Source organism: Pongo abelii, chromosome 11 (assembly GCF_028885655.2).
Source record: "Pongo abelii isolate AG06213 chromosome 11, NHGRI_mPonAbe1-v2.0_pri, whole genome shotgun sequence".
Classification (NCBI taxonomy): Eukaryota; Metazoa; Chordata; class Mammalia; order Primates; family Hominidae; genus Pongo; species Pongo abelii.
In genome coordinates, this window is record NC_071996.2 from 85,532,921 (window position 1) to 85,545,485 (window position 12,565).

Genomic DNA, 12,565 nt, shown 5'->3' on the forward strand with positions numbered 1-12,565 from the left:
TGGCCTCCCGACTCCATTTCAGTTGGGTATGACATGAGTGACTCCAATTTGTAGAATCAACTTTCACACTTCTGTTGTTGTTACAGAGACAGGGTCATGCTCTATCGCCTGTGCTGGAGTGCAGTGGCCACAATCATAGCTTACTGCAGCTTCAACCTCATGGGCTCTCGCCGTCTTCCTTCCTCAGCCTCCCAAGTAGTGGGGATTACAGGTGCACCCACCACACCCAGCTCACACTTTTAAAATAGAACATTTGGATAGATGATTATTTACCATTTTAGGAAACTTTTGTTCAAGAATGAATTTCATCCTTGCTTGATTATCCTTGTAGAAGGAAACATAGCACGATTTTTGCTTCATAAGCATTTTATTTTCAGCACGCCACAGCTTAGAAATTTGGTTCTACTAATAGCACACATGTAAATGGCAGAGAATGAAGCTTTCAAATAATTGGCACAGGCTCTAAGGAACTCTGCCAGAGGAGGGAAGTACAGATGCTCCTCCATTTACGATGGGGTTACATCTGGATAAACCCATTCTAAATTGAAAATATCGTAAGTTGAAATGCATTGGGTTACATCCTGATAAACCCATTGTAAGTCAAAAAATTGTTAAATTGAATCATTGTAAGCTAGGGACCATCTATAAAAGCATCATTTGTTCACCACAGCCCCTGGGATCTTACCACAGCTTGGATAATGAGAAATGTGCAATTGGTTCAAAAGTCGAAATAACCTCTCTCCTGACAACCACAATTCATTTTACTAGACATTTTTCACTGAGCATTAAGCAGCACAAATCCAAATGATGAAGTGCAGGCCAGTTTGCAGGCCTGTATTTTAATCCACCTTGGGTGTGAGTGCAAGGACACACATGTACACAAATACAGATACACACACACCAGAAAAAAAAAAAAAAAACTCTGCACATTTCATCATTCTGTAATCTACAGCATTTTTATAGAGCCATGTACTTTTAAAAACTAACACCCTGGTGCACGTGCATACATAATCATTTCCTGGTCAATACGGCAATTCTGATTTATTTTAAAAGAAGAGAAAAAAAAGACTTTCACCAATGGGTTTATTTAAAAGGAAGCAAATTAAACAAAACTATGGTGATAACAGCAGATGTCTAGTTATAATTCATTTATCTAATGCTGATTAATATATTCACGAACAAATCAAATGTATTGCCAAAAGAAGAATGCTACCATTAACACCCCAGCGGCTACTGGTTTCAGTTGTGCTTCTCAATCAGGCAAAATGTTCTTTCTTAAGCTCCTATTTATTTTACTTCCTGACAATCTCAAAAATAATTCATCTTGTGTGTTGTTTCCTCATAAACACTTCCTGGTGCTTGATTGCTTTGCCTATGTGACATTTGACTTCAAACTGCCATTTTACCTTTATAAACATTTGGAACTTTCTAAGCATGAGGAGAATGCCCAAAAGGCATACAAAAATAAGGTTGTAATTAGATCGGCAGAGTATGTTTTAAGGCATATCTAGCTTTCTGTGAATACCAGAAACCTCTCTTTTCATCCAATATTGCATTCCCAATTGAGGTGCAGAAAGTAAATTAACATCTGGGGACTCCAGCCAAGGGTCGCTGGTAACAGCATGTTTAATTTATTATTATTGCAAAAGAACAGTTTTTCTCATGATTAGTGAAATAGAAAACTCACAGTATATTTAAGAGTCTGCCCCCAAACCATTACAAAGGGGTTGAGAGAAGAGAAAAGCAGAAACCAAAAGAGAAACAGAAGTAATAATCAGTTATCACATGATTTTTATAGTAAACAATAGAATATGATGTGCAATAGTGCAATTTTCCTTTGCTAGTCCAGCAATGCAAGTAAGTCTTAATAGGAAGTCCACTGATGTTACTTTTTGTATTTCGGGATTTAGTTGCGTGCTTGCCGGGGGTTCGAGTTCCTGCCAGACTTCTGACTCTGAGTGGAATCACTATTGCTAGAATCACTTTTACTGAGTCCAAGATGACGAAGCTTCATATCCCAGCGCTGTGAAATTTAACATAGAAAATAGTCACAAGCACATATCACCAGGGTCATTATTTCTATGATTCTAACAACTGGGTCAGACTGCAAGGTCAGATCTCTGAAGCATTTTGCTACTTTTCCAAAAGTATAAATCTATTTCCCAGGGTAACAAGAAAACTGATGCAATATGAACATTATTCTCTGATTTTAACAAGCACAAAGCTGCCCATCTATAATATATTTAGTAATGCTTTCTTATCAAACCTTAAACGTAAAATGTCCATGTCTGTAAATGATGACAGAAATAGCTCCCTATATCTCTGGGTATTTCCTGAGGTAACATACAGGAGGCTAGTGCTTCACAGGTACTCAACAAATGGAAGATTTACACACAGAATTTGAAGGGAAGGCTATTTTTCAACATCCTCTCTTAATACACATAAGAACATAGCCTTTTAAAATCTATGTGATTTGAGCACTGAAAAAAAATGGAAATTTTTTTGAGGGATGGGGGGGGTCTCAAAAATATTTTTCTAAGTGATATCCACTAAGTACAGTGAATAAAACAGATAAGGTCCTGCCCTCGTTCTAAGAGTTACAAAGCAGGCATTAGCAATGTTTTTAATAAACACAATCAAGTTTAGTAATATTTCATATTAACAATGTCAATAATATTTTCACGTAATTTAAGTTAAATGGAAGTAATATTACATGAGGATAGGTAGGGAATACGAACTACAGCTGTACCTCCCAAACTTCAAACATGGATATCATATGGAGAATTTGTTAAAATTGCAAATTTTCATTCAGTAGGTCTGAGACAGGGCCCAAGATTTTCATTACTCACAAGCTCCCAGGTGATACCTATGTTGCTGGTCCAGCGACCACACTTTAAAGAGCAAGGACCATCAGATCCTTGGGTCAGATGGCCCAGGTTCAAATTCTAACTCCACCACTTACTGTGTGAAGTTTCTTGAACTTACTAGACCTCATTTTCATCATGTATATGTTGGAACTGATAATAGAAGCTACTTATAAGAAGTAGATACATCTGAAGATTAATAAAAATATAAAGTGCTTAGCACATAGTAAATTTGTTATTGTTTTTCTGTTACCGAAAGTAATTCTTCATTTTAGTATACTTTACTCCACAATCTTGTCTTCATATTTTAAAAACAGTCTGATTCTCAACTTCCCAAGGAAGTCCAAACATCTTGAATCGTCTGCTATAACAGACTTAGGTAAACAACCATTTGCATGAAAAAACCATAATAATGTTTCTTATAAAATTATTGATTTATCCACTGAGAGCAAAACTCAGCTAACAGCAAATCTGATTGAAAAAATAACATCCTCCATAAAACTCTTTTTACACATCTTCAAATTGACTGGAAAACTAAAATAGGAATCTCAATAATTCTGGCCAAAGGAGATTTTCTACCCAAACTCTTTAGACCTCAATATCTGCATATGAATTTAAAATTGTTCAAATTATTGGTTTCTTTCCTTTAGAATATTTAAATCCAGACTGAGAATATAAATGTATTTACAATAATAACTCTGCAAGTCCCCTGCAGAAAACAATGGGAAATATTGCAGAAAGCAATGGGAAACAGGACAAACAAGCCATGTGTCCTGTCAACAACACAATGGTATTGTTTTGGTACCAAAAGAGGAGCAGTAAGCCTTGTTACATGCTTTGCAGCAGGGATATTGAAAGCTCTTCCAACTGGTACAGGAATTTAGGACAAATTCCAGTTCTGCATTAGCAAGCAGAAAACCAAATTAAAAAGACAGTAAGAGATTCCAACATACTGAACAAGAGCCACTTTTTTCTTTAATAAATACCAAACTAATTGAAGAGAGATGCAGAGAGAATGCCCGCAAGTCTGAACTTGAAATGCATCTCCCTTCTGACAAATCTACTGAAGGGGAGAAGAACTTACTGGAGGGTAGTTTCTCCTTACAAAATAATGCCCTCTACATTTTTGTAGGTCACTTAAACCCAAACGTGTCTGCCGTGTCAAGTGCCAGATGTATAAGATAAACCGCCCAGGGGTGTTTAACTTACCATGTAAATGTTTCCCAAGCCTTCAAACTTGCAGAAGGAAGAGGATGTATTATGTTTGGTACAGTTCCCACTCCCCCCACCCACCCACACATCCTTTGAGATTTTTTTGTCCCCCTCTGCATTCCCCTACCCCATTCTTTTCTTTAAAACAGATTTGCTTAGTGCAGTAAGAAGAAACAAAACCTTCTATAATACAGTAATGTACTATGTGATTTTAAAAAATGTATCAATTCCACAATCTAAGAGTTATTTGGCTTAAAAATAAGGCTACATTACTGCGCTAAGGAACTAATTTGTTCAGATCTCTTCTATACAGATGAATGTAGCTACACTTTGTACATAGGAATTGGCATTTATTCATTGGACATCATTGTTTATTTTCCTTCCCGTCATTTATTCTCCCTTTCTCACAAACTGCAGTTTGTTCAAAGAAGCAATATCCCCAGGTTTAAAAAGACTACATTTTCTAGCCTGTTTTGCAGCTAAGTAAAAATTGCTTGATGAGGCTCTTAGAAATCCCTTTTACCTCCTCTTTTTCCCGCCTGAAATGTACACGTGATATTAGAGGCAGAGCAGCCATCTTGTGACCTCCAGGTGGACATGAGTATGAAAGTGATGCCTTTAAAAATGGTAGAGTGATAAGCTAGAAGGAGCCTGACAACATGAAACCACCCTACCAGGACTGGACTACAGCGAGACTCCTTGTGAGGAGACATTAGGGCAACTGTAGTTAGATCTTTGATACACAGACAGGGAACTCATTCCTTAAATAAAACAGACATTAAAGACAAATTCAGCTCTTGGACTACCTAAATATATGCATACTAGATTTTAATATTCCTCATATGGTTGAAGGCAGCTATTTCATTTCAATGACAGATGGCTGGTTTTCTACTTTTGTTTTGTTTTCTGTGTATTACTTCAAACGTAAAATACAGGCTTACCTTAACTTTTTTACCAAGTCGATCCTTCCATTTCTCAGCTATAGAGCCTTCCACCAAGAGTAATCTGTATTTTTAAAAGAAGCAACCATTTTTGAAAAATTAAAACCTGTTACTGAAAAGTACAAGGAAACAGTGCCAAGAAAGACTTATATGTTTATTCTTGAATAGGACAGCTAAGATTTAGAACAGTAATTATTAACCATTTGTAAGTCACAGACCCCTTTAAGAAACAAATGAAGTTATGGTCCCTCTCCCAAGAAAAACGTAAACCTATAAACTACACACATACACCCATTCCATATATGAAATCAAGAAACCCAGCTAAAACTTATCTGCAATCCCCAAGAAGGTAGACAGATCCCAATGTAAAAATGCAAGGGTATGATCTCTAGAGACAAATGCAATGAGTAGGATAAGCAAAGTAATTATTCTGTATCCTTAAAGAGTGAATTACCTGGAACGTTCCTCATCTTCATAGCCCATGATGATATATTCCTCATTAACATTAAGTGGAGGGCAGAGGCAGCCAGAGCTGGTATAGAGGTTCACAGTATCCCGTGGAATGTTTACCAGAGAAGACTTTAGAATCTCCTTCACCTCCACTACTGCAGTCACATCATGGCACTTAGTCTTTATCTCTTTAACTTTAGCCCGAATGACTGGGATAAAAGACAAGAAAAGCTGATAATAATATGACACATAATAGGTGCCCCATTCAAAAAAAGCCAAAGTAGGCTTCTCTTTAGTTAATTCTTATCCGCTTGATATTCAATGAACGGAACAGAAAAGTCAGCCAGATATTTTCGCCTTAGATTGTAGTGTGTGACATAAAACAACACACTCGACCTCCTAATGCTCAGCCCTGCTCCCTTTCCAGTTTGTGGCTATGTATATATTCGCATGTATTTATGCATGTGTGTGCATGTGCTTTTGAGAAATCCATTTAGAGAATCAAAGATTGAGTCAACAATCTGATACAATTTTTCTCTAAAATTCCATTTTGGATGTGTATATATGCATGTGCAGTTCCAATTGCTGCCAACAGGAAGTTAAACTATGTTAATTTTACTATATGAAAAGACCTAGTACTTAAATATGCTTTATTCCTTGTCGACACTGTTTTATCAGGTCTATTAACAGGTTTTCTCAAGTGGTGAGCCTCTTTAGTGTTATAAAATTGTCCTGCTCAATAGTGTTCCCAAACTGGTTCTGCAATCTTTTCACCTTCCTCATCTTGGCTTGCTGTTCAGATATTAGCTCCTTTCTTTCTTTGTGGTCAGTACAGATTATCTTTTATATTCTCCTTTAGGTGGGCTACATTTTCTTCTTTGTTCAGATATTAGGTCCTTTTTTCCTTTGTGTTCAGTACAGATTGTCTTTTATATTCTCCTCTAAGTGGGCTATATTTACTTCTTGAATAAAAATTGTCACCACCAGATCTTATTTCCTCCATCTGCTTTGAAGTCAGACACTCCAACATTCCTTCTCCTCACGTACTATGGAATATATTCTCACATGTCAATGGCATTATTCTACCTCTCTTGATGGATATATTGGCACCCAATTTATCTCACAAGAGTTGCTTTACTTATCAGTGTAACAACAAATTGCCTTCCGTTGCAAAGTTAAAGTATGTGACTCAGAATCTAGAAAGTACAGATCTGCTTCTTTTCTGTATCTCTCCCCTTTAAAAAAGTCAAGTTGTTTAGATCCCTGCTTCTAGTAAATGAGTTTTAAAAAGAGAAGTTTTAAAACACCAAGAAAGAAGTAAAAATATCAGTTAGTAAAAAGCCAGTGGCATTTCTCCCAGTACCCTCATTGTTCCAGTTCACTATCCATGGACATTATATAGAGGAAAACACCGTTTATCCAAATGAGTCAACATTTCAAAAACTTCTTAGGCACATAATTGCAAACCACTTTAATCTGAGTACCTTCCCACATATTTTAGAGGTTTTGGACTATAAAGGATTAGAAGAAAGTAATCCTTGAAAAATATAAAACCAGCTAATCAACGATTCCCCCCATTAATGCTCCAATTTCATCACACAAACTTATTCTACCAGTACAACACACAAGACAGAAATTAGTTACTAATGAATTCTAAAAGCTTCACATTTCAGTCTTCAGAGAATTAGTTGCCTCAAGTATGAGAATGTGTAGCAAACAAACTGTAACTACCCAACTGTCCTCGGTTGGTTTGACTGGCAAGTGGAGCCCCTTTTTGTTCATGTTCTCCCTATTCTGCATTTAACAAAAGATAAGACTGCCCTTTTTGAAATGCCATTTGGGAGAATCAGATGAGAAATTCACAACCCCAGCTAGCAGGCATTTTTGTGTGTCCTGGCTTAAGTGAACGTGCTTCATAGCATCCATCAACTATTAGAGATTAGTGAACTGTGCAAATGTTCTCAAACTAATGATTTATTTACCCAGTGTCTACTATTTTCATTAGAAATTTTTAGCACATGTACCCACTCCAAAATAAATATCTTTCTACAAGACCTACTTTTTCACTCAAGTAATTTGGTTAACACTTAAGGAGTTTTTCCCAGAATTAATCTAAATGAAGTAAAGGTTTTGTCTGAATTTCCAACTGCTCCCACCTTGACATGCAGATACAGAAGACAAAAATATTTTGGAAGTAAAATATACTTCCTTTTCAGAGTTCTTCCTTCTATTTAATCATCTGAGTGCCTCCCTTCCCCAAAGAAACTGTAAGAAATCCCAGACAAATGGCAATCCTGAAACTATGATCAACTTAGCTATTACTCGGCTACAAAATAGAAATTATCTGCTCCTTTCCATTAATTATAATCCATATCTCATTTTATTTTATGATATTCATTCAGCTACCTTCTCTAAGACCTTCACTTTCCATGACTTGGAAACTTTTAACAAAAATAACAGCAACAACCATTGCAGCACTAAAGAAGCTAGATAAAATAAAACTTGATAATAGGATACATAAAATAAATATAAATAATTACATTTCCCTGATATAAAATTGATATGTTTTTGTTCTTAGTGTTACAGTATATAAAAGTTCATATAGCATTTTTCAATCTTAACAAGCTAATCTCCTAGAAATTAAGGCCTCCCTTTTCCCTAGGATTCTTCACATCAATCTGTAAAGAAGCGGGTTCTTAGATAAGCAGCCCAGCATTTGACTTCTTACATAAACATAACCTTACAAACTTAGAAAGAGCATCCATCATTGACTAAGAAAAGCTACATTCCTCTTAAGAGGAGTAGCAGGCAAAACATAGAAAGTAATTCCATTGAAGAAAAATTTGGGAAACAAGGTGGATTTGTTTTAAAGAGATTTAACTAAACCAAAAATTTTCAACTTTATATTTTTTAATACACTGCATTTTGAAAGATATTGAAGTTAACTTTTACAGTCTTATTCATTTCTCTCCTTTCAATTCCCAAAAGTATAGAAGAAATAAATCTGCCGTATATATCCTATATATTTTGAAATAGTGTACATAAATGCAATAATAAAACTCTTATTTTAATAAGGTTCACTGTAAAAGTCTGTTTAATCTCCATGTTTACTCATTGACTCAACATCAATAGTCTTATGCAGAGATAGCAACATACATTTATTAATACCATAGATATTAGAAAAAATCAAAATGCCTATGGAATACAGTAAATATCAGTCCCTTATGTATCAACGGGAAAGCTCTGTTAATTGCCATTTCTAAATATGACTGTATAAATGAATTTATGACTCTAAAATATACACCAGCATCCAAAGTACATTGTGAACAATCAAAGAAGGGACAACTTATGTTCAAAAATCATTGATAAAATCAAGATGGTAATATATCTCATTGGGCAGCTGAGAAAATTAAAGATAATGTATGGAAATCACTTAGCACAGTCCCTGGCGCAAAAATGGTAGGCTTTTTAATCCTTCAGTTAAGTTTGTCAGCTGCATTTGGATTGGTGGCTCTTCAATTAATATTTAGTTTATTAGAATGTCGGATTTTAAGTCAAGCTAGATAACAACACATTTCCTTAGCTGAATACCAACAACTTCTACAAGTGTTACTTTCCAAATCTGTCAGTGTTTTCCATGGGATAGTCTGACTGAAGAAGACAAGTTTGAGTCTTTTAACAGTTCCTTATGCATCAAAGTGCTCTGCTGTTCACCCAGTGAAGCACAACTGATGGCCTATGCAACCCAACTTGAGCTCTAATCCTCCTTCAGCCTCCAGGTAGGGAAGAGTCCCATGTATCTTGACACTTATCTCTGTGTACTTAAGTGCATGGCTCTAAGATGACAATACTGCTTGATGTGCTTCAACATCAACCAAATGTTAAGCATGTTGCCCATGTGAGACATTTTAATTGGTTGGGGCAGAGGGACTATGCTCCTAAAAATTGTCCTTCTGTTCTTAAGCCTTATTCTTAAATGGCTCCACTCATTTACATGTGCACATCCTCATGGGTGCACCCACACACCTCTCTTAACACAGCAGTTTATACATCAACCATGAAGTTTTCCTTACCATAGTTGTAATTGTTCCGGAAATAGGTCTTCTGTGTAGCTCTAATAGGCTTACATTTACAGCGTTCTGAAAAACACATTTTAGTTATAAGCACATTTCCAATATTAGCTTTCTTTTGTTTACTCACATTTTTGGCTCAGACTAGATCTCAGTTTGGTGGTGAGAAGGCTCTTGTCAATTCTGTGTGTCCGATCTTTTTCTCCTGGAACTACATTCATGTTTATTCTACCTACATGTCCTCTTATTCAATGTCAGTATGCTCATGAGAACGAGTTTCCATTCTCAACAAACCACCCAAATCCTGAGGCAATGCTGTTCACCCCCATGCATGAGAAGAGCATGACCCCTTAATCCTGAAAAAGGTATGCTTTATGCTTATGGAAGTATTAATATTATGAATACCAACTGGGAGGCAATTTTCTGCCTATGCTCAGGTAGCTGGTTTACCCTGTGGACTATCACCTAATGTTCATATGCTTTTGACAGACGACACAGTACTCCTCCTACTATTAGCTCCTAGATCTGAAAGCAACTCAAAGAGATAAGCAAGTGTTATTACAACCCAGCGAACCTGGTGAAGTTCTTAAGAGGGGCAGTGAGCCCCTTATAGGTAAAATAGCTACCATTCAACTCAATGGTATTTTTGTGCTTGTTGGAGGAAATTATGCATGTATTTTGAAAAGAGAAATTTCATGTTTTAAAAATATTTGGTGAGTAGTGACCAGAATGCATATTTTATGTACATATTAGGTTGGTACAAAAGGAGTTGTGGTTTTGGCCATCATAATAATAACAATTCTAATTATCTCAAAATGTTTCATCTATAGGGTAGATTCATTTGACATCTTGAAGAGTAGATTGTTATACCTTTTATAGAAGAGCTACACAGCTAATATTACTTAGCTAAGAAATATACATCATAAGCATGGCAAATTGTCAGGAATTAATGTCAACATAAAAGCAGAAAATAATACACAATTATCTTAAAATATTTAATTATATGTAAAGATTTCTTTAAATAATGCCCCTGAGAAAGCTTTATTAAAAATTAAATGGTATGTGCTTCTCTTTTGACACAGAAAGGAAATAAGAACACATAAATTAGAGAAAGGACATCAACAAAAAAAATTTCACTTAAAAGAGATTTTATGGCTGGGCACAAGAGCTCACGCCTGTAATCCCAGCACTCACTTTGGGAGGCCAACATGGTGGGGCGGTAAGTGGGGGAAAATAAAATTGCTTTAGCCCAGGAGTTCAAGACCAGTCTGGGCAACGTGGCAAAACCCCGTCTCTACAAAAAATGCAAAAATCAGCTGGTGTGGTGGAGTGTGCCTGTAGTTTCAGCTATTCAGGAGACTGAGTTGGGAGGATCACTTGAGCCCTGGAAGTCAAAGCTGCAGTGAGCCAAGATCACGCCACTGCACTCCAGACTGGGTGACAGAGTAAGACCCCACCTCAAAAAAAAAAAAAGTTATTTTATGTTAACATGGGGAACAATAAAAGGCAGAAGCTTTTGTTGACCACTTGTATTTTCTAATGAAAATAAATTTCATTTCCAGTTGAACTTGTCGATAATACACTTTAAAATAGCAGTCCCGAAAAGAGTATCACCCTTCCTGCCAGAGAAATAAGTATCTCTACTGGGGATAGGTAGCAGCAGCAACTGCTGCTCTTGCCCATGACAGAAATGAGAATTCCTCAATACCACACACAGCTCCTTCCCTTGTTCTCCTGATAATTTTTAGCACAAAATTTCTGTGAAGATCTCAACCAATAAACAATGAGTAACATTAGTGCTTGTTGCTATTTTGACAAAAACTATTCCAAAAATAACTTTATTAGCCAAATGATTGTATTATCATTTAAAAGAGAACAAAAAGTTACCTAGTTTTTGGCATTCTGTATTTTATTCTGTATTAAAATGTTATATGTATTTTAAAGAGATATTAGTGAGATGAGAATATTTCTGAAGACATAAATTTTATGGTATTAGGTTTATAAATCAGCTTCATCCATATATAGACTTGTGATTTTTCTACTTAAAAATAAATATCTACCAAAAATGTCATGTAAATAAATTACACATTTGTAATTCTTCAGAAATTTGCATGTGCTCAAATAAAAAATTTTGGCAAAAACTATAGCAACTGTCACTGAATTGAGTCTAATTTGATGTTGTTACTTACATATCTTTGCTTGGAGCATAAACAAATGGATTCCATAAAACTTTCCAGGCAGGGATTTTTTAAAATTATATTATAAAATGATTTAGTAATATTTCAAGTAGGCATTTATAAAGCTATGCATACAACTACATATACATAGCTAGACTATTACCTAACAGCTAATGAGCTAAGCAAATATTCTCGGGACTAAATTTTGCTCATCTGCAATATACTTCTTATTTCTGCTGGTCTCGAAGGTGACAATGCCATACTAAATATATATTTTAAATATTTATATGGGACAATATGTCCCAATCCCTAGCTCTTGCCATAAGCAAATTATCTGTCTAGTTCAAGTAGCTTGATAAAATAACAGTAATAAGAAGCTGAGTTTATATCCACAAAGCTCAAATATGAAAGAACCTCCTCTCATTTATGCTTACTCAACCCAAAAATTCATATCTTAGGTTATTCATGAAAAGGGTATCTTAGATCAATAGATCTGAAACATAATCCTCATCTAAATTATGTTTACACACATCAACATATACATCCCCACAAGCCCAAGAACTGTGAAACTGTGAAGAATCATAGAGAGGTATGTTGCATGCATTAGCTGTCACCTTTTTTGTGCCTGCTACCCTAAATCAGATGTAACAGTTTATTTTTATTACCAATAGTTGATTTCTTGATACTGTTTTAGGGGGCCTGTAGCATTACCATCATTTCTTGTTTAATTGCTAGTAATCTTCCTCTCCCAACTTCCTAATGGCACAAGCTTTTTAGAATGGAAAATGAAATCTATTATTTACTGAGCTTTGCACAAAAACCATTAGATATTGATTTTTCTGTATTTCACT

The 12,565-nt window shown here is 35.6% G+C and overlaps 1 protein-coding gene across 1 annotated transcript in view; it reads right to left on the reverse strand.

Annotated features, from left to right (window-relative positions):
- Nucleotides 1-1,066: 1,066 nt before the first annotated feature.
- The window catches only part of FRZB (frizzled related protein), a 33,316-nt gene continuing 21,817 nt past the window's right edge, over nt 1,067-12,565 (reverse strand). The window contains 4 exon segments of the mRNA NM_001131231.1: nt 1,067-2,023; nt 5,018-5,081; nt 5,472-5,676; nt 9,541-9,606. Coding sequence (NP_001124703.1) covers nt 1,907-2,023; nt 5,018-5,081; nt 5,472-5,676; nt 9,541-9,606 — 452 coding nt within the window. The 3' untranslated portion in view covers nt 1,067-1,906.